The sequence below is a fragment of the Nipponia nippon genome, unplaced genomic scaffold (assembly GCF_047370975.1).
Source record: "Nipponia nippon isolate SJK-2023a ecotype South Korea unplaced genomic scaffold, ASM4737097v1 scaffold_1, whole genome shotgun sequence".
Lineage (NCBI taxonomy): Eukaryota > Metazoa > Chordata > Aves > Pelecaniformes > Threskiornithidae > Nipponia > Nipponia nippon.
Window position 1 is genome coordinate 28118289 of NW_028262290.1, and position 23422 is coordinate 28141710.

At 38.7% G+C, this 23422-nt stretch overlaps 1 protein-coding gene across 1 annotated transcript; it reads right to left on the bottom strand.

Moving 5' to 3' along the window:
• DECR1 (2,4-dienoyl-CoA reductase 1) lies at positions 1-21490 on the bottom strand. Its single transcript, XM_009469281.2, has 10 exons — positions 21155-21490; positions 18203-18405; positions 17174-17231; positions 16944-17030; positions 14318-14465; positions 11032-11131; positions 9782-9854; positions 6479-6625; positions 6101-6163; positions 1-6003 (listed from the first exon to the last, which is right to left on the bottom strand). The coding sequence occupies exons 1-10, from the start codon at positions 21227-21229 to the stop codon at positions 5944-5946; spliced, it is 1014 nt and encodes a 337-aa protein (XP_009467556.2). The 5' UTR covers positions 21230-21490; the 3' UTR covers positions 1-5943.
• Between the last annotated feature and the right edge of the window lie 1932 nt (positions 21491-23422).

The following is a 23422-nucleotide window of genomic DNA, read 5'->3' on the forward strand; positions in this document are numbered from 1 at the left end:
TCCCAAAGATCATTTTATTTTACTGCATATTAAATTATCAGATGAAAGATAGAAGCTTTTACCTTGGTTAAAGTGGGGTTACATGTTTAGCAGCTACAACACAAGAAGCTCCATGGAGTTAGATAAAGTTACAAATTTCCTTGCTCTTCAGTGTCTTTACTCAAGTGTTACCAGCATGTGAAAAAAAGGAAAGATAAATAAGCAGTTCATGTGCCAATGAACTTGGAAGCCAGTACAGACAGGTAGGAACCTATAGTTCCCTCACATACTGTCGTTTTGTGCTTGTAAAGCAGATTCTTGAATTGGTAAATAATAGCAATATTCTCAACAGTAATGAAATATTCAAGAGGAGGGAATTCCCAGAAACAGGAGAACCGAAGATTGACAGCACTTCTAGTATCATAGCGAAGAGGTAATACAATTAATCTCTTTCATTTGCAACCTCAAATGATTTTCATAACTTGTTTATAAGCTTCTACTATAATACAATACCCCTTTTACAGCACAGAATTAATCTAAGTAATTGTAACAGACGTGTTCAAAGACAGTAAATCATCAACTGAAATAAAAAGGCTAATTTCAAGATTTAATCAAGCAGACAAGATGTACTTTTCAGCTGAACCCAGACAACGAATCCTCGTTTGCGAGTGTCTGACATCTGAGTTCACGGAAGTGTTAACACCTTTGGCTGATGGGTCATGTAAAAGTAATTTTTAAAAAAGGTATTTGGATTCCAGGAAAGTTTTCTGTGTGTTCCATGAAAATTAAACTGCCTCTGCAACCCCACTGACTCCTTTCGTGATCTCCAATGTATACCATCACCTTTTTTCTGACTCATCCCTTTACTTTCTTGTCCCTCCAACTTCATCTCCATAAAATTATTATGCCACAAAGCAATACTTTTTTCATACTCCCCTTTAGCTTGTGGCTCACTGCCCAGCTGAGGTAGGGTCAGGAATGTAACAGGGCAAATATGTCAGCATAAGACAGCGTGTAGAACGGGGATACTATGTCTTACCATTTTTGCTATGTTTTGAATAAAGTAACAGTAACGACTATGCTTTATGTCAGTCTGTGATATACAATTGTGATAGTCTGCACAATATAAAACTGCAGAGCATGTTCCTGGATTGCGTATCTCTTGGGATTTAGGGATGTTTTATGCCTCTTTCAGGACAGTCTCATCCTCGTGGGCATTTAGGAACATGTTCTGTTGGAATTTCCAAGCCAAGCCAGCCACGGCCACGGCCTGGGTTAAGTAGTCGCTATAAAGCTACTTTCTCTTGTCCTTTTCCTGAGTTCAGATGTCATGTGTTGCTACTTCAGTAACAAACAATTAAATTGTATTCAGGTAAAACATAAACTTGAGATGTTCAAGATTCATCTCTTCATAGTAACGTTCCTCTAACAACTCTTTTAATGACGTAAAGGAATCCAAGCCAGACTATTCCATTCTCCTGCAAAAGTGGACGGCTAGATCAGAGTTAAGTTTTTTCACTTAACTAAGTCTATATATTAGGAAATATTTCATAAACTACTCAGTAACATATAATTCTTTAAAACATTATATGCCATTTCTAAAACCTGCATCAACACATTGTATACATCTTGTCAACACAGAACGTTCAGAATCTAAAAGCAACTAACTCGCACAGCTTGAAATGGATGCCATTGGTATAGGTAAGATAAAACACACTATTCTTCTTATAGATGCTCATTAAAATTTAACATGTGCTTTCTGGTTCTATCACTGCATAATATATGCTTTAAAAATATTTTCTTGTCACTTTGCAATTAATAATTCATTTAGCTATGGACAGTAAACAGGTAGAAGATGATACTTCAGAAGCAATACCTGTTTCTGCAAGTGATAAATGTTATGTTACTGAAGAAATACCCAGTATCTATTTACAAGACAGGCTTTAAGAGGCCTCCCTTCAATATTCTGACCTTATCAAACGGAGATAAAAACCCCACCCTTGAAGGACATGTTCCGGTAACTCTGATGGTTCGGAAAAGAGCTTCAGTCCCTGCAAGGTTCACCATGAATTAAAGCGAGTTTCTCATAGATGCAAAGTTGGCCTGAATCTGATGAGTAAAGCAATGAAGGAAAGACGACGATCTTTTCATGTTTTAATTTTAGGTCAAGAAGCAGTATTCATTTTAAACTGGGAAAGCACTTGAAATTATTTAAGTACTTCTGCATAGGAACCCACTGCCTTTTGTTATGGAAGAGAAACATTTCTGAACTGAGCTCTGAAAAGTTTACTTTCTAAACAAAGGACATATGCAGGCAAAGCAATATTATAGTGGTGGTTGAGCCAAAGAATAGTGAATCTGTGTGTTTATAGCCATGTAATGGATTTCTGGCATTTACTATGCCAGCAGGCATTACATCTAAGCACCGTGGTACCTACTGCTGAAATATTTGGAAAAAAATAATGGTAGCAGGGCTAGACTTATCCCCCTTTTCTCCTCTGCCCTTCCTTTCTTTCCCATTTCACCCTACCCCCACCAAAAAAAATGCCTCTGCTTTCAATATCTAAAAAATACATTAAACAGTACATAGGTTTATAAAACAAGTATGCAATATTAAAAAATAAAAGTATTGTTACTATTAATTTATATGCAGGGAAGAGATGGATTACGAGTATGTGGCAGCCAGCAGCACCTCCTAGCCCCCAAAGCCAAGTACAGGCTTGATCCTAACTTAATGTTGAGACTGGGAACGTGCCTTGTTTCTTGGTCTTTTCCACCTGTGCTCCACCCAGGACCTATGTTTTGTGAACTAATAGGAATGTGCCACTTTCCCTGCCTCAGGTGACCAGTTCCTGAGGGAATGCTGCAAAGTGTACCTGCCCTGCTGTTCAGATGCAACAGAAATAACTTAAGGTCCCACAAAGTCTGTGACGATGTTGGACACTGAACATGGTTATCTTCAATTTCAGTCCAGTACTTCAACCACATGACAAATCTTCCTATAGTAAAAGTCGTACACACCCACAGATGCAGGGGACTTGTGGAAACTCAGTTTTATTGACAGCCTCCAGAGGATACGCTACTAAATAATGCATAGCAATACTTGATCATACCACAGCTCACAAACCATACCTTTGATTTTTCTTTTCTGAAACATTTTTTTTTTCCAAGTGTCAAAGCCTGATCTGCAACTGTGTCCCATATGAAGAGAAAATGTATGCAAAGGACAATGAGCAATGAACAGTATATATGGGCCTAGCTTCTCAATTAAATCACTTTTTGGGGAAAAGATGTGGATATCATGTCAGAATTTGATCTTGACAATAAACCTACCAAAATCCAAGATGCTATAAAAAAGCTTTACATTACGTTCAAGAGACACCTTGAAGGCTGCTATGATAAACACATTTGCTTTGTTTTATTATCAGTGGCACAGATGCTATTCGATCCCCCCTAGGACCATCACTCTCAGGAGAAAGCTGGCACACGGAAGCCTGCACTGATAAATCCACCCTTTCAGCAGAACATATATTAGCTTGTTTCAGCTTTGTATTAAGGCAACCAAATGATTTCAAAGTCAGATGCTGGCATATGTAAGTATGGCCTGAAGTGTGGGTAAAGTGACAAGACCGCTGTCAGCACTTGAAGGAATACATTCTTGAACTGCTTTGAGATTCCTGACTCTTAACCCACTGTATCAATTTCAAAGCACATACAGCTCTGTCTACGCTTGTATGTGTGCACAGTCTGAAGCTCTGATTAAACAATTAAAAAGGCATGGATTTCAGGCTATAAAGGCCAGAGCCTGTGTGGTGTGTTGACCCCAGCAGGATGCCAGGTGCCCACCAAAGCCACTCTATCGCTCCCCTCCTCAGCTGCACAGGGGAGAGACAATATAGCAAAAGGCTCATGGGTTGGGATAAGGACAGAGAGAGATCATTCACTAAGTACTGTCATGGGCAAAACAGACTCAAATGAGGGAAATTAAATCAAATCAGAGTAGAATAATGACAAATAAAACCTGAATTTTAAAACACCTTCCCCCCACCGCTCCCTTCTTCCCAGGCTTAACTTTACTCCTGATTTCTCTGTCTCCTCCCCCCAAGCAGCACAGGGGGATGGGGGTTGTGGTCAGTTCATCACACGCTGTCTCTGCTGCTCCTTCCTCCTCAGGGTGAGGACTCCTCACACTCTTCCCCTGCTCCAGCATGCGGTCCCTCCCATGGGAGACAGTCCTCCACCAACTTCTCCATCGTGAGTCCTTCCCATGGGCTGCAGTTCTTCACGAACAGCACGGATCCTTTCCACAGGGTGCAGTCCTTCAGGAACAGACTGCTCCAGTGTGGGTCCCCCATGGGGTCACAAGTCCTGCCAGCAAACCTGCTCCAGCCTGGGCTCCTCTCTCCACGGGCCCACAGGTCCTGCCAGGAGCCTGCTCCAGCACAGGCTTCCCACGAGGTCAGAGCCTCCTTCGGGCATCCATCTGCTCCGGCGTGCGGTCCTCCACGGGCTGCAGGGGCACAGCCTGCCTCACCATGGTCTTCATCACGGGCTGCGGGGGAATCTCTGCTCCAGCGCCTGGAGCACCTCCTCCCTCTCCTTCTTCACTGACCTTGGTGTCTGCAGGGTTGTTCCTCTCATATTCTCACTCCTCTCTTCTGACTGCTGGTGGTGTTGTGCACTCCCACCCCCCCTTCTTAAATCTGTTATCCCAGAGGTGCTACCACCATCCCTGATGGGCTCGGCCTTGACCAGCAGCGGTTCTGTCTTGGAGCTGGCTGGCATTGGCTCTGTTGCACATACGGGAAGCTTCTTGCAGCTTCTCACAGAAGCCACCCCTGTAGCCCCCCACTACAAAAACCTTGCCATGCAAACCCAATACAGCCTGTTAATTTCTTTGAAGAATTCCATCCATTGCTTGAAGCAGGAGGGACAAACAAATGGCAACCCCCTAATCTGGAAAATTTAATACTACTAAAAGAGAGACAGCAATAAACACTGGTTTGGTTTGGTTGGTTTTTTGGGGGTTTTTTGGTTTTTTTTTTTTAATCACCTGCTTATTTGGGATGGATAAACTGACTAGATTCAGAGGTAGTGCCATATTAAGGCTTCTTTAGTACCAGTCTGTGAACGCAAATGAAACCTAAAGATTTCTGTAGATCTCAGCCAATGAGGTTTCAATGCTTTCAGTCCCGATTTACTGATGTCCGTTAGTAGTTTTAAGTAAACCATTTTTTATGGAGACTCCCCCAGTCACACATTAATATCAAATGATTTTTAATTTTTCATTTTCAAGAACATTAACTTAATCATGACAAAGAGCAAGCTCCTTAGAAAGGCACTGCTAGTCTTTAAATGCCATTTTTAAAGTTCAGCATAAGAGAATTAACAGACTGAAAATGTCAGCAAAAGATGAGACCAAGACGGTTATGTATTTCAAGATTTTGTAAGTAACCACAGGAGTTACATCCTATCTCAGTGTATGTAGTCCTGCTGATAACCTGAAACTTTTGTTATTCGTGAGTTTAGGACTTAGTACTGAAGTGTGAAGATTAGGACTTAATTCCTTAGTTTTTCCTCAGCTTAACAATTATATTCAGTTATGATAGTCCTGAAATGCTACTGGAATTACAATATTAAGAGATAGGTATCCAAGAAAAAAAAAATCCTCTGAAATATTAAAAAAAAAAAAAAAGCTAATTGTAGACCCCGGCATGGCTATGTAAGACATAATCTAAAGAACAATAAAATTTCAGTGAACAACTGTTGTTCACTACTGGTAACATATTAGACTGTAGATGGCAAATATATACAGGCCATATTCAAAAGATGACAATTTCAAAATGTTTTGTTGAAATCAGCATACAAAAGATTCTGAAGGCTATTTCTCAATTGGTTATTTCTAAATATTCATGAAAAAGTAGTGCTTCATTTCCAAAAATCCCCACCATACCGTTACATACTTTAAGAGCCTTTCGTTTTCCTAATCATTGCTTCCAGCATATCCCACTGCTCTTTGGAAACCTAATAAAAGAAAAGAGCGTTTTATTGGAATTCCATATAATAATTACACATCTAAGTATTTGTCTGAATGTGAAATAGCAAGCAAGGAATTTAATACCTTCCTCAAATCATTGAATTCTCCTGCCATCGAAACATATTCTCCACCGTCCATTCTAATAACCTAGAAAAAGCATAAGAAGTATATTTAATAATAGTGGGTTTTCTGTAGCGTTCCCTTGTTATGAACTGTGAAAGTAATTTTTATTGATTTGGATCAGAAAAACCCATGTTCAAAATAGTTTAATTCAATCATTTTTAAAAGCTCTTTTTAAAGGTACTAACCACCATGCATTACAATTAGAAGTGTAATAATGCTTGCAAAGAATTTCAAAGTAACAGTTTTTGTTTCATTTCTGAAACCAGGGCTTTAACAAATGTCAGCAAAACTCAGACCATCATCAAGTTAATTGTATAAACAAGATCAACTAAAACTTACTGCTCCATTAACCCAGCTTGCATAGTCACTGCAGAAATAGGCAGCAAGATTTGCAATTTCTTCTACAGTTCCCAGACGGCCACAGGGAATCCTCTCATAAAATTTCTTCTCAAACGTGCCTGTTGGGTCAAGGCGGCTAAAAGCACCCTGAGAATTAAGAGAAACATTGGGGTGGGGGGGGTGGGGGCAGGGGGAGTTATAACTGTATCAGAAATTAAAATCCAACAGAGATTTGACTCCACATAAACAATATGGAACTTAACATTTGTGAGTAAACTGTCTACACCATCTTTGTCAGTAGGATGAAAAAGAAGTAGGGAACAGAAAACAGAATTTATCCCTGTTGCACTGATATGCATCTACTGAGGGAGATAAGCTGGAATTTAACATGTTCGGGATAGTCACTCACTATTTATCTATGAGAAACAGACGGGATTAATAATCTTAGAATCATAGGATCGTTAAGGTTGGAAAAGACCCTTGAGATCATCGAGTCTAACAGCCAACCTATCACTGCCAAGTTCATCTATACCATGTCTTCAAGCACCACATCTATCCGTTCTTTAAATACCTCCAGGGATGGAGACTCAACCACTTCCCTGGGCAGCCTGTTCCAATGCCTGACCACCCTTTTGGTGAAGAAGTTTTTCCTAATATCCAACCTAAACTTCCCCTGGCGCAGCTTGAAGCTGTTTCCTCTCGTCCTATCGCTTGTGACTTGGGAGAAGAGACCGACCCCCACCTCGCTACAACCTCCTTTCAGGCAGTTGTAGAGAGCAATAAGGTCTCCCCTCAGCCTCCTCTTCTCCAGGCTAAACAACCCCAGTTCCCTCAGCCACTCCTCATAAGACTTGTGCTCCAGACCCTTCACCAGCTTCGTTGCCCTCCTCTGGACATGCTCCAGCACCTCGATGGCCTTCTTGTAGTGAGGGGCCCAAAACTGAACACAGTACTCAAGGTGCGGCCTCACCAGTGCTGAGTACAGGGGCACGATCACCTCCCTGGTCCCGTTGGCCACACTATTCTTGATAGAGGCCAGGATGCCATTGGCCTTCTTGGCCACCTGGGCACACTGCTGCCTCATGTTCAGGCGGCTGTCAACCAACACCCCCAGGTCTGGGGGTTTTCTGCCAGACAGCTCTCCAGCCACTCCTCCCCCAGCCTGTAGCGTTGCGTGGGGTTGTTGTGACCCAAGTGCAGGACCCAGCACTCAGCCTTGTTGAATCTCATACAGTTGGCCCCGGCCCAACGATCCAGCCTGTCCAGGTCCCTCTGTAGGGCCTTCCTACCCTCCAGCAGATCAACACTTCCACCCAACTTGGTGTCATCTGCAAACTTACTCTCAACAAAGTTGAGAAACTTTGTTTCTCAAACACCCTTGATAAACATTTGAGGAAATAAGCAAGACTCAAAATTGCTGCACTGACACGGGAGAGGAACAAAGAGAGAAGATGAGCAGGAAAGTAACAGAAAAATGATACATGACACAGTGTAATTAAACCTGAAAAGAAAAGAGAAAAAAAAAAATCAAGTTCGGTTAAATTGCACCAATGGCTAGAACTCAACTAAGTCACTGGAAATTTTAGTATTTGAATAGCTTAGAATAGCATGGGAAACAGAAGAGATTTTCTGTTCTTCCTGGCTCCTCCACAAGGAAACAACCTCCTCAGGCAAAATCAGAAATGTATTATTTATGTTAAGTTACTGAAGTTATGAGAGTTAAAGCACGCTGTAATTTAGGTAATCATGGGTGTACTCATGCCGTTTAAGTCTTCTATTGCCATGTTTTTAAATGCCAGTTTATAAGCTTAATGGTATTGCGCTTGTATGCTTTTTCCTTTTCCTATCATGACTTACATGGTTTTTAAAGGCATGGATGTAGCCCCTAAGGCAGAAAGCCTCAATTTTGCAACGTGCTGTTTTAAGTAAAGCTGGTCTGCCATTTTATGCTTTCAGAGAAGTTTTAACTTGGAACCAGTATGACAACTATGTTCCTTATTAAAAATGCATAGTATCTCAAGTGGGATATACGCTATTAGTTTAAATCAGAAATGTTAACAGGAGGTAGCCATATTGACATTCAAAGTAGGTAACTTGCCAAAAATTATGAGAATCTATAAATCCAAGTGATCTTGCCACGTGATATAGTGGATGCCAAAAGTTTATATGGATTAAAAAAGGAACAGGACAAACTAATGGAAGAAAAAAATCTATCAAGATGATTACAATATGAAGAGATATCAACTTTATCAAACTCCCTGGGCCATAGACTGCCAGAGGCTGGAGACGTAAAGAAGAAATGTCATTAAAAGTTTTTCTTCTACTCTTGCCTAAAAATCCACCACATACAAGGCCTGGAGGACTTCTGGCCTGCTCCTGTAATGTTGTCTCAACATTCTTATAACCCTGCTGATAGTGCCACTTACCCTTCTTTACAGTCAAAAAAGGTAAAACGCAGTTGGCCAGTGTAGCATCTAATACTGACAAAAGGAAAAAAGGGAAAAAAAAAAAGAAAGAAAGAAAGAAAAAAGAAGCAACCCTGCACCCCTACGCCCAGAACAACAGCAAAACCAACTGTGAAATATTTTACAGGTAGTAGTAATACTATTATTAGCTGTTACTGCTCATAATTGTAATATTTTGGTGCAATGTGAAACAGATCCTCCTCTCTCCTCATGCAGGACTGCCTTCTTTTTTCTTCCTGTTCCAGCTGGTCTGGATTACTGCCTTCAAACACTCCAGTCCTCCTTTTCACTCATATCGAAGCTTCGCATTTCCTTCCTGACTTAGTTTTTCTCTTTCTAGTTTTGTGATTTTCAACAAAACTACTAAGATTCTGTTCTCATATACCTAAAAGATTCTGAAATTTTTGAATTGATGAGATGTTTTGTTTAAAAATTAGGAGTTCAGGCAGAAATAGGCACTTTTACTCCAACAAGTGCAAGAATTCACTTGACAAATTATGTACGTACAGAGTTGATAAGAATCAACATAAAATATTTTGATATAACATTTCTCTGAAACACTAAAAAAAGGTTTCATTTATATTAGTGTAGTAGAAGGGGCAGTGGCAGGTTTCAGAAGCTTAAGAAATTCTATTTTACCAAAGAATTATTGAGAAGTAGTGTGTTCCAGCACAGTCTTGACTACCAAGGAAATCATACTTGAATTTAACAGTTACAGAAAAGGTTAGAGCATCTTTCATACTTGAATTTAACACTTACAGAAAAGGCTAGACTATCTTGAAGTTAAGCCTGTAATACAAAGCATATTCAAGGCTGTGTTTCGCTTCATGCTATGTACCTTCGTTTTTATTGGACCTGGTTGAATCACATTGAATCTCATGCCATATCTACCCCATTCAGCCGCAAGAGACCTAAAAATTCATTAATAGAATGCATCGGTATTTTAAACACAATATTTTAATAATGCTATGCAGAAAAAAAAAAAATTAAACTGAATCAAATATGTAAATACTAGAATTATCCTGAAAGAGGCATTTTTACTTTAGGGTTTTTTTTTTGTTCTTATCAAAAACATTTCAGAGAAGAAAAAAAATCACATTCACAAACAGAGGAATATTGATTTAATAGATGCATTATAGATAAAACAACAGGAAGAAGCAATTCTTTCTCCCTTGCAAATCATACAGATGATTTTGGCACCTAAACTCCTTGACAAACAACTGCTAGGCCACCATCTTCCTCTGGTAATTTAGACTATCCCACAAGTATACATTTCTAACATTTTTCAACACCGCTCTCATATTAGATGTTTTGAAATAACACAAACCAGAGGTTACATTCTAAAATGAAACCAGCAGAATAATTTTGCTTTATGGCAACATTTTCTCTGCATAAGCAGTACTTCAGATAGATCATCTATTACAGTGAATGAATTAGCTGGGTCATAAAGTCTCTGAAAAGTACACACTACTACTTCATTTGCTATGAAGGACTGCCCTACAGTTAATTATGATAAAAATCCCTTTGTTTGCCAAGTAACATGGATACGTCACATGATACTGTTCTGAATTAAGTTTAACTGCAGACCTTAATTTAAAACAGTGATAGAAAACACATTTCTTTATGAAACTAGATAGGTGAAGCAACAGTATACTCCACCCAAATACAAGCACATCTTTTCCTGAGACAAAAGAAAGTGGAAAGCACTATAGACCTCGAACAGTTCCCCTAATTACTGTCTTTAAGTGCTGGTTTACCTATGACAGTGCAAGAGAATCTGATTATTGAAACTCTGTAATCGAAACTTTAGAACTTGCTATTGCCAAAAGAAGTAGTTCCACTTGTCCTTATCTCATCCTTGTGATAAAAATCACCCACTCGTCCTTGTGATAAAAATCACCACATTAATAGCAGTTAATACTTCCTTCTGTAAGAAGCTGTCAGCATACACTATTTTCTTGCTAGGATACTGGAGGCTGGAAGGTTCTCTTATGATACAATGCAATAGGAAGACTATACCAACTCACTTCATTTTTATAGACCAATTAGATGTGAAAAGCAGAACACACATTTTGCTATATTACTCACTTGCTCATTGCTTCTACACCAGCTTTGGCACAGGCACTCGGCAACACAAATCCTGAACCACTCTCTGCATAAATTGTTGTAATAGCCAGGAATGCTGCTCCTGGAAGTTGCAAAAACATTTAAAACAAAACAAAACACACCAAACAAACAAAAAATGCATGAAGATCAAACTCTGAACTTAAGGTAAAAAGCAACCTCAGTGGTACAGAAGTTTGCAGCTCAAGTGTAAGGGATGCCATTTCACTCTGGGTTGTCAAAAGAGATTTTAAAAAATCTAGTCTAGGAAGCTTGGCTTTCAAGCCTTTTCATTTCAGTTCCCCCTTTTCCACAAATGTTAAGAGCTGTTCCATGTAAGTGTAAATAGCTATTGATTAGGCTCCAAAGGTCTAAACCCTCAGACTTCTACTGATAATGAATTTATATGTGCCAATCAGTCTACCTGGAGCGAAGGCCTAAGATCTTACAGTGTCTTTTTAGAAGCTGCCCTAGCCCTAATTTCATCAGTTCCTGGCGCGGGGGGGTGGGGGTGGGGGTGGTGTCAAACCAAAACCAACAGCATTAACAATTAGGTTTGGTATAATCTTAAAATGACAGTTTAGGACTAGAGTGAAAGTTCGTGCGGGTGGGGGTGGGGGGGGTGGGGCGGGAGGAAGAGTTTTTTTAAGAAATTTTCAGAAGCTTTTTCTGCAGTAGGGCTTATGACAAAGTTAACCTGCATAACTTTTTCCCCATTATTATCACAACAAACTATATTATAGAAAGACCACTTTTTTAATATGTTATATTTTACAACAGATTTTGCAAAAACATTATGGAAAATAATAGAAACTGCAAATGTTCATTTAATCTTTATTTTAATTGCAAATTTTAATTGTCTGATCAATGACTAGCATGAACTTACTGTAACTGGGAAATAGAGGACAAGGGATAACAGTTCACTACTTACGCCACAGTAACTAAAATAACTGTTCTACTTACTGTATTTAAAAAAAAAAATAAATTAGAATACGTACCCAAGGGATATTTCTAAAACAATATACGTTACTGACAGAATGTATGTGACGATGAAGTAGAGATTCAGTTAAAAAATTACAGTAATGTTACACAAGAGAAACTAAAGAGAACCATAAACAAGCAGTGATAGAAATGCCAGCAGATACCCATAAAACATGGACCCTACTTATACAGAAGTAGTCTACAGTAAGAGACTTCAAAAAGAAAAATCAACAGAGGCAAAAAACACAGAACAACTCTGAAGTTATCTAGAGTTGATTGTTAATTATACATTTTGCAAAACTAAACAATAGAATTTTTAAAATACAGGTTAAATAGAGGTGAGTTGGGCGAGCCTAACACAGAAGCAGGAATGACTGATAAATTTACAGCTCTGAAGTTTAAAGTACACTCCAGTTCATATACAGTTTTTATTTCTAAAGTCTATATTCATAAAATGGAAATATCTAACCAGTTAACTCCTCTCATTTTATAAAACTTTAGTGCATAAATAAATAATGAACTAGCAGATTACAAATCCCTTTTAAATACCAGTGCAAACTTACAGTCTAAAAGCAGAGCACTTTTATTATTTACTAAATTAGGTTTAATGTAGGTCACGCTGCAGACCTAAAGGATGTGCCAGTGTTCTAGTAACCGTCAGATGTATAGTATCCTCACAGACTGTTCTAAAATATGTGCATTGGGTAGCATCTAAATTACTTCAGAAACTAAGGTCTCTGCTCAAACGTAAAAAAACAAGCAAGTAAAAAGAAAATGAAGGCGGAGAATGAGCGGTCAAACAGGTACACTTGATTTACTTACAAAAACATGTCTTAAAGAAAGCGTTAAATAAAAAGTCTTACAGACGGCATCCCCTAGAAAGAAGGCATGCCTGTAATAGCAAAAGAAATTCATGTTTTGGAAACTTAGAAGTGAAAGGAAGAGAGACAACACGAAGGTGAATGACTTCTGGATTTTGCCGAATTTGAAGGGGGAAGCAAGGAAAGTAGTTTTTCATTCAACAGCAGCAGAGACAAAGGCATTTTAAAGCCATATTTCACATTACTATAGAGAGACACTGCATGCAACTGGACAGCCATAAAGCAAACTATTACAATAGTTTGCTATAGTGATATAGTAAGTCAGAGCTGGGGATGGGTTTTGAGTGTGGGGATATTAGCACTAGAATGGTGGAAATTATTTTTTCATGTGTTGCTAAAATATATGTGGGACATACTTTGTCAACTGACCAAAACTGTTACAGACTTACTGAAACAACATTAACTTCATATTGTTATCATTAAATAGTATGAACCCACCGAGTACTTTTTGGAGAGGAGTTTTGAAGAAATTCAACTAATTCAGAAGTTAGAGATATACAGTGCAAATACAAAAAGGATTATTTCAACACAGTGGCTGTACCTAGAAAACAGGATTCAGAAGTGAGGGCGTCACAATAATATACCTCACTGCTTTTAAATGCTATTTGAGATTATATCATTCTGATCAAAAAATAAGCTCATGTTTTTGAATTCATAATTACAATATAATGTAAAATGAAAGCAATTCTTTGTATATAATCTGTGATATAAAATAGAAGGGCACACATTATCTTTCCCTTAAAGACAATAATCTGGTTAAGTAAATCTTTGTTTAAATAGTATATCAAAGAACTATCACATTTTTAAGGTAAAGCCAAAATATTAGATTAAACTCCGAGGTAGTCTAGAACTAAGAATTATACCTGGGAAAATAAAATCTAATACTGATTTCAATTTTTAATTTCTTTTTCAAATTATCTCAAAGGTAATATTCTCTGTGAGAACCACAGCTGTGATTTTTATTTATTTAAGTGTAGGAGGAAAATTCAAAGTGACATCCTGACTTACTGTTCATTTAAATAAATGCCACATGTTCGATTGCTCAATGAAACCAACATAGATATAGAAGACTCAAAAGAAAGAACAGCATATGTTTTAAACAAAGCCTTATTTTTTAAATTTTAAAAACGTTTTACAACTAGTACAAGCTCTGTAATGAGATTTTCATATTCAATCTCTGGGTCCAATTTTAAAGGCAGATTCTACAATGAAGTTATTGCTGCCCAGTTCAACTGTGTGCTATTTAAGTACAGCTTTACTCAAAATGAAATTTCTTTCTAAAACAGATGTTAAAAATTGTGTTTAGTTTCCAACTCTCAAAACTGGCTATAATAATAGTAAGGCAAGGAGGGCAAGTAATAATATTATGTCACTATGCTTAGTTATCATTTATCTTAATTTTAGGATACCTTTTTGCACTTTAATGAGCTCCTTTCCGATTTCTAGAGTTACAAAAGCAGTACCATTAAGCACAATATCAGTTATTGTTTTCCATGCATTAGCAGAAAGTCGTTCAGAAGGGGAAATAAAGTTTCCAGCTGCGTTGTTTATCACAACCTGAAACACATAAAGGAAAACCAAAGAGTTAACTAAAAATAACTCTTCCTGAGAGAAAAGCAAAAGAATTTACAAGGAACTTCTTAGTGTTTCCAGGTAGAAAAGTAAAAAATATCCTCACCAAATGGGGGGGGGGAGCAGGCAGGGAAAACAGGGGGGGAATAATCCATCAGAAATTTTAACATCTGCAGCATAGATACGTATCAGTAACAGAAAATGAGCTGTATTTCCAAACTGCTGTAGTTACTAGTCTAGTCCTAAGGAACTGTAAGCGTAGAGGGTGACTTAAGTCACTACTTTTCATAGCGTCTCAAGTGCATCCTAACAGAAAAGTTTGTCCCCGCCAAATTCCAAGGTCACATATCATATTTAACATAATGGATGCATGGGAAAAAGGAAAAGATGTTCAGGTGACCTGATGACTAAAGTCTGGATTAGCTGACTGTTGCATAACAGGAAGTCTAATCAGTTATGACAAAGAGAATATTATGATTTAATGAACTGCAAGCAACTTCTACAAAACTTTTTTTGAATAGATGTATATCCACCACTTGTCACCTTTCTACAAACAATAATTGGGCAGAGGATACTTTCAATATACCATCTGCTTAGCCATTCAAGCTAGCAAGTCAGATATATTTTTTTAAGGGGACTAAGCATCACATAAGCAGTTTTTAAACTGAAACTTATATGGCCAGATCTTGTCTATTTAATAATAATATAATATGCTGAAGCAATAAAATGGTGTACTACTTATGAAATGGCACCTAGATTCCTGTAGGTTTGCAGATAAAACAAAGTCTTTGTCCTGAAGAACAACTGGGCTAAATTAAGACATTAAAATTGTCAATAAAAAAACAGAGCACAGCACATATTGCACAAATATAAAACAAATAAAATACAACAGCCATAAACTATACGTATAGATGGTAAATACAATTTGAAGACCTCCCCACAGTTTGAAGAAAGAAAAAAAAAAAAATCCAAACACCTCAAGATACTGAAGAGGTTACTTGAATCACTGAATAAATATAGCAAAGACACAATAATAAAATCAGTGAACTAAGGACTGCATGATACGATCTTTCAGGTAGGTAGATATATATGACTGCCAAAACAATCCATATGACAAAAGAATGATTGCTTTCTAATTGGGAGTAACAGTTCTGGGGATGGAATGAACAAAACAAAGCTAGAAGAAACATGATACTGCCATTAATGTCTATCTTTGAGATCTCCCCTCACATGCACAGGGGCAGTGATACCCAGGCTTGCAGTATTCATAACATACATGTCATGTCTGTCACTAAGAGAAAAACTAGACAAAAAGAACTGAATATTCAATTTACTCTGCAGTCTCTCTTAAACACACAGAATATGTGAAATTAAAGAGAAAGGACATGCTTGTAAAGAACAAGTCATGGGAAGTATTTATTCGGAAAATTACTGGTGTACTAAAAATGTCATATATAGGAAGAAATCTCCGCCCTCTCTGCACACACTTAAAACCTGGAGATTGTGATGTGCTTTGGCCAAAAATTGCAGTAGCTAGTAGTGAAAATAATATCCAGAGTATCTTGTCTACAAATCAGCACAGTGAGCTGCCTTATTTTATAGCACTGTGATAGCATATAGCTATGAGAAATAGTTTCTCCACTTCTTACCACATTTAGTATTCAGCAGGTTCTCTTCCCTGTCTATAGCAAGCTTTTGGTGAATGCAAAGTGTCTACAATACACATAGGACAGTTTTAAATCTACAGTGAACAGTTTTAAATCTCACTGATTATCCTTTACATCCTCATCACGCTTTCTATCAGCTAGCAGAATCTGAGTTGTTTCTCCCACGATCATATTGGAATTTGGTCCCTATCATTGTTCAGACCCCATCAGACCACCCGTCTCAAAGCAACAGTCTGATGTAAAGACCTCTGCGTTTTGTGCCAAACTATTAAAAACTATATGCTTAGCTTGACTGAAGATTTTTTTTCTTGATTTTATGAGAACTTAGTTTTCAAGTTGGAACCTTCTTAGTGTATTTTAATAAGCTAAGCAAGGACCAAAGAAGTAGTTTATGATTACTTCCATTTCTTGTGACATATTCCATTAATAAGCAACAGGTGTAATTCAGTACTAATGCAGCTAAGTCAGCTTTTCAAGAGGATTTAAGGGCAATATTCTGTTCACTTAATTAATTCAAAGAATCCCATCATAATTGTCCCACTGTTCACAAAGGAAATGATAGTCCTTAGAGTAACGACAACAACTTTTTGTCTATTTGGCCACTAAGCATTTTAAGAACCATAGGAATAGAGTAAAAAGCCTAACTGTGAACTTTATCTTGAAGTACTGCCACTTTTTGTCTGGTGTCTCTTTACATTCCATTAACTTTCTGTCATAGTCATTTTCTTCATACCTACTATGCAGAGTATTTACAGTAATGAAGACTGAAGTTCTTTCCTTTCACTAGAACACTTACATCAGGATGTCCTGCCACTTGGATTATTTCGGCAACAGTGTTCTTAACCGAAACTGGATCTCTCACATCACACTGGATGGCATGAACCTATATAATAACGCAAAAGCAGCTGTAAGACTTAAAATTGTATCACGCAAATTAAACATGCCCACAGAACCACATAAATGCATAAAAATCCTATAACCATCTTAAGTATAATAACTAACATTCACAATTCTGTAAAAATTTACCTTATTCCCTGTTTTAGAAGAAATTTCTTCTGCTGCTTCTTTCAAAACATCAAGCTTCCTAGAAATAAGTATATGTCACTAAATTTCAATTAAATGCAATTACAATTCAGATTAATAAAATCTGATTATTTTTTCCGAGCAAATATGAGCTAAAACTTAAAACGTGTGTGCATACGTGCATGTTGTCGATTTTCATGAAAATTGAGCTTTAACATAAAAACTATATTTAGTCACTAACTTTTGGAAAGAAAACCCTAAATCTCAGTAATTTCTGGTTAGTGCTACTTCAAAGCAACTCAAAGTGACTACAGTAAGAGACTATCTTAAGCTAATCGAACATGATAAGCTAGAAAAAATATTTTCATTCTGAGTACATAATCATAACAAACTTAGTTTTAGCTACTACTCTACTAGTATTTTAGAAGGGACATGCATATTCAGATTTAAAACTAAATATCTAAACCACTGTTTGGACGAATGTCACACCACTTTTGCTTATTTTGATTAAAAATGAGATTGTTTTTCTAGTCTTTACTGTAGTGCTACGTCAGAGAACTGTAGAAAGATCATCTTCATTAAGGGAAAATCAGGGCTGTTTTTCAAGTCATAAGCATTAACAGGAACGGCTTTAATTCTTTATTACAATTCAAGTCTGTATCAAGAACACCTGCAATAATATATTCAAAATGTTCAGTAATGGCTATTTCAATTTTTTATTCTCTTTTAGGCTTTCGTTGAATTTATGTCTAATATTCTGGGTCGTTTATTTTGCTGCCACATTTCACGGAAATGCATTTAGTTTATTTCCTCCTACTGCTGATTACACCATGAGACATTTGTAGATGGATTTGCAAGTTTCTGGTATTTACAACATGACGTTATAATTTAAAAGTGTACTGAAATAGAGTAAATAGAATAAATTTATCCAGTTTATGGAGAAGAAAGCAAGATCCATTATGAAGAACAAAACAGATCCATTCAGCATTCAGTACTAAATGAAAGCTCTAAAACGTCTTCATTAATATTTACCGGCTTGCTATAACACATATGGCACCTAAACTGGACAAAGTTGTTGTCATCCCTTTGCCAATCCCAGTACCTCCACCAGTTATAAAGGCCACTTTCCCTTGAAAGGTATTTGGTGGCAACATCACTTTTTGAAGAGGTGGAAAGAATGCAGCTTGCGGAGCTTTGCTGTCTTGATGCAGCACATTTGGCCCACAGCTGAAAAACTAAAAGAAAAAAAAAAGAGGAAAGTTAGTTTTTTCTCATTTCCGTATACAGGACTGTTATGCAAGATTAGATTTTCTTATGACAGTGGAAGTAACAACCATAACCGGCTTATTATAAACTGAATGTAAGAATGATTAGATTGTATTATACTAAAACACATGGACCTTCACATAAATGCTAATACTAGACTAGGAAAGTGCCTGAGCTATTTTTAGACGTTCCAGTCCAACTAGAGAACTACTGAAAAAATATTTTAATCATGATTTTTGTTATTTTGAAAGTTAGTTATTCTGATGTCTGTCACTTTTACTAAAGTGTATGGAAAACCATTACCAGCTAATTACAGACTCCCAGCAGGATCTGGGTTCCAGATTGACAGATGAACTGTACTTTTTGCATAAGGAGTTTAGCCTTAACAAATCCATGTGATTTTGAGATTACATGTGTATATATTTACAAACTCAAAGGCTTCAATAGTAGCTTCAAGGCTTTGATCCTTTACTACTGTAGTCAACAAAACATTCTTCTTTACTGGAGAATGGGGCAGAATCAAATTCCATGAGACCTGTCCCAATTGTTACTGGAGCTGCTAAGCAAACCAATGCCATCTCCCAGACAAAATTGTGCAAGGTTTGGTTATATATATATACTCTGTCCCAGCAGAAATACCATTTACAGCAAATTAGCTCGTGATGAACTGGTCCTTGCAAAAAGACGCACAGTTGGTACATGTTTAAAAACATACAGGAAAAGAGAAGAAAATTCAGTATTACATCTAGTGATCCATGTTAATAAGAAAATATCTCATTATTGCAATGAAAATCTGTGATGTCACCAAGAAAGTCACAGCAAAAATAGCCAAGAGGATATTTCTAGCATCCTAAAACATTAAACTAACTCAAGCCCTAAAATAAATACTGAGTTAAATGCTTTGGGATAGCAGCATTACAGTAATAATTCAGAAATTCCCAAATTATTTAGAATACAAAAGTTACCTTCATCCGAAGCTGCAAACACTTCTAACTATGATGAAACTGGACTATTTTTATTTTTGACGTGCAAAAAAATTACAAGAATATAAGTTATATTTGTTTTCTCTAATACTAGTTTGTACTTGAGCGTTTAATGTGTTTATCTGAATACAAAAAATTTTACCATAATTTTACGAAAGAAGACTGAATGGTTACTCTTGTATGGTGTTGTTAATAAAAGACATGCGATTGTTCAACAGGTTGACATGAAGAAGAAAGGTTATTTTAAAATAGTAAAAATATTACAACTTACTGTTCTATTTACTAAACAGTAATTACAAAATTAAGAAAGTAAAGCTCAAACTAAAGCTAGAATTATCACAAAAGTAAACCAGTGCAGCAAGTCCTACGGCTTTTGTATTAAAGATGTACTTTAGGGATCCTTTCTGGAACTTGGACTCTTCAGCTATATGCAATGGCTTCTCACAAAGAAAAAAATAAAAGCAAAGGTGGTTCTAAGGAACACAAGCAGACCAAATGGAAAATACAAAGAATGTCACAACATTTTTCTGAAATAACAAAGTTCTACAGATCAGATCTGCCACCAAATGTGTGTAAAATACTGATTTTTTTTTTTTTTTTTAATTCTCACAATGACAATAAAACCTGCGTATATTCACGGAGTACCAGAATGCTATTAAGCCTGCAGGAAAGGGGAGTGTGAAGATTCTCTTTCGGGTCTTTCTTAATACTCCCCTACTTGTATCATCTCTCTCCAGGTATGCAGGGAGAGAGAAGGACTCCCTCCGGAGAACTTCAGCTCACGGCAGAGACTGCAAATCAAGACGGCGTTTGGACTCCCTCCAGTATAAGGAGATAACTGGAGGTAAGCCCCACACTGTACTGAGTCTCCCTGACCAGGTGCTCTGTTACGGACCGACACAGCCTGCTCCTCTTGCTCACCGCCACAGAAACTGGGCAAGCAACTTTCCTCCTGCTCGGGGGAGGAGGATGAAGGAGCAGGCCACAGCAGGCGCAGGTAGGAAGACTGCACTAAGACTAAAAAAAGTACTGTAATGCAAGCAGCCAGTAAAGTTGGTATCATTCAGCCATCTTCTCGTGGGACTGCTGTCGTCCCGTTGCTAGCTTGCACAAGGGGCTTCCATGACAGGATTCACTCAATTTAATCATTCCACCATTTAAGGTCAAGGTTTGAAATTAAACCTCAGGTGTAAAGAGAGATATAAAGAAGCCAGGAAACAGCATTAAACCGCCCCACCCAGAAGATGAACAAACCAAAAAACAACCCTCACCCAGGGGGTGGAAGTGGATCATGAAACCACTGCAGAAGGCCCTCTCGGAAGCACTGGTAAGAAGCGCTGTGCCCGGGCAGAACTCACTAGGAAGGGTCTCCAGCACCACCCACATAAATCAGCCGTGTCACCGCTTGGACGGCAACGCTCAAACCACTTCACCTAAATCGCCCTGAGTAACTTTGCTATCGGGATCAAAGGGCGACACGAATGCCTCCACAGCCGGTACCGGAACGGGAGAGAAACGGGAACTGCCCTGCGGTGGGGCAGGGGGCCACGGCCAGGGGAGCAGAGGCCGCACCTCTGCGAAGGCTCGGGGACGGCCCGTCAGGGGCGACGCGCCGTGTCCTCTGACGGGACAAGGGCGCCCGGGCAGCCCCGGGGGAGCGGGGAGGGATGTCGCGGAGCACCCCCGAGGCGCCGGCCGACTGCCCTCGGCCGCACCACAGCAGGGAGCGCCTTACCCGCCCGGTGCCAGAGAAGCAAGCCGCCGCAGCGCCACGGACACCGCGCCTCCACAACCGCAGCGCCGCCGCCATCTTTCCCTGCCGAGCGGTCGCGGATGGTGGGCTCTGGCCTATGCGCCTGCTCCGGGGCCGAGGCCAGGACCAGCGCCCGCCCCGGGGCGGGAGGCGGTCCGGTCGCCGGGTCTCCTCTCCCCGCCGTCCCAGGGCAGGCAGGGCTGCGCCGCCCCACTGCTGCTTGAGCCAGGCAAGTCGGGAGATCAGCGGGGCCGTCGCCGCAGCACAACATCGGAGCCCGCCAGCCTCAGGGGCTCCGGCCGCCCCCGCCCCAGAGGCGCCTGGCTTGGCCACGGCGCCCGAGTTCCAGCTGCGAGGGACAGATTGGGCTTGGTTCAGTTTAGATGCGTCACTGGGTTCTTTTTTTTATTGCAAATTATTTACTCAATGCTATTTGAAGGACACTAAATAACTTTTTTTTGTGGGATCTAAAACCAGGAATTGATGTGCCCTCTGTACCCTTAGCACGGCTCCCCACAAGCGGTCTTGCCAGTTCTTGGCATGCATTTTTGGGGGAGTGGGGTTGTTCATTTAAGAAATATGAGAAAAGTGGTGGCACAGCAGTCTGCTAATTGGGATTCTCAAATGGGGTGGGTAACACACAGCCTGATTTGGGGTGATAGAGTAACGAGCACAGTCACAAATCACTGCCAGAAAATCAGTTACCAGAAAGACCAAAATTCCTCATTTCAAATTCAGCACTTCAGTGGGGTTCAGGAACGGTCTGAACAGTCTGTGAACGTTTAACCATGTTAATTTACAGGGGATTATATCGAGATAAAAAGACATTTGATTTATTTGTGTTGAGCACATAGACTGGCTGATTAGAAAGGTAATGACTGACTGATACCCGCCCTTTTTCACAGCCTGGGTAATAGGGCAGAGAAGCCTGCAGAGTCGTATCTGGCCATAAGGAAAGGCAGGGTAAGGGGGTAGGAGATAGCACAGTAGCCGTAAGAACCTACGGATTCGCAAAACCTGCAAATTTGGAGGATAAGAGACCACACTGATGAATCTATGCAGTTAAAAAACTCAGCATGAAAGACAAAAAACCTATCAGTGGGTCTATGCTGTCAACGTTTGAATTAAGAATTTAGGGCAACTGAATATACACTGCTATGGGAGTTCAGAGGCATCAAAATTAAAATTCTAAGGCTTAGTCATCAGCATCCTGTATAAAAATGGTCAAACAGCTCAATGTTCAAATTTTAGAGAAGAATATTGTTGATGCTCTTGTTTATTGGTACAGTAAGTTCTAGAACTCGTAAGATAATAATGGGTCCTGCATACCATCCGGCAGCCACTGAAGCAATAGTGCCACACCACTAAGTAGTATTTGCCACATTATCATTAAAGCCATATGTCAAATATCTGGAAGGTGTTAAAGAGTCACTGTAAGGTTTAGATAGTAATATTTCAGTCAAATCACTTAATTCAAAACACATGGAGTCTCAAGAGATATGTAATCATGGAACAAAAAAGGCAAAGCTGGAGAAAGGGAGTCTCTCTTGAATATAGTTCAAAAGATGTTTTAAAATGAACAGATACTACGGAAATTAGAAAGCCTCACTGGAATGAAGCTAACAAGTAAGAGGAAACAAACTACAAAAGCAAACCTTTTGTGCGTTGGAAGATAGAAGTGTGCCAAACAGCTACCTCTGAAAGAATCATTGTATTGTTGTGATAAAACTGAACAAGAAGATATGACCAAACTAAATTTCAGAAAATGTTTTTCAGCAATGTTCATCGATGAGGTGCAATTGCTATACCAGATCTGTTATTTTTTAATAATAAGAAGAAAGTGGTCTCCAAGACTAGGAAGCAGACAAATTTAAAAAATTGCAATAACACTTTCATGTCTCGTGATCTAAAAATATAATTGAAGGCAGACTGCCTGCATTTTACAAGGAAAATAAATTGGCCTAATAGGCTAGTATTGCACTTTATAAAGTCCTACTTCAGTTTGGGTGATGCTTATTTACAAGTTTAGGAAAAGTTTAAGAATAGCTTAACTGAAATATTAAAGCATCCAATCTCTGGTTTAAAGTAAGTCAGGAGGTTTACAGTGTAGAAAATATCTGTTTTTTAAAAAATCTTGCAGGGTAACATGAGAAATTGTAAGACTGTATATCTGTAGGGGAAAAAGTAATTAAAAACTGTAACACTTAGAAAAGCATGATCTGAAGGCATCTAACCAGCACTCGTCTTCTG

Coding starts and splice junctions, on each gene's coding strand:
- DECR1 (XM_009469281.2), bottom strand. CDS start 21,229: ATGGCGGCGGCGCTGCGGTTGTGGAGGCGCGGTGTCCGTGGCGCTGCG. Junction 17,232..18,202: donor ATATGTGTTATAGCAAGCCG/GTAAATATTAAT, acceptor ACTTATTTCTAG/GAAGCTTGATGTTTTGAAAG. Junction 6,164..6,478: donor CAAGCTGGGTTAATGGAGCA/GTAAGTTTTAGT, acceptor TGCTTTTTCTAG/GTTATTAGAATGGACGGTGG.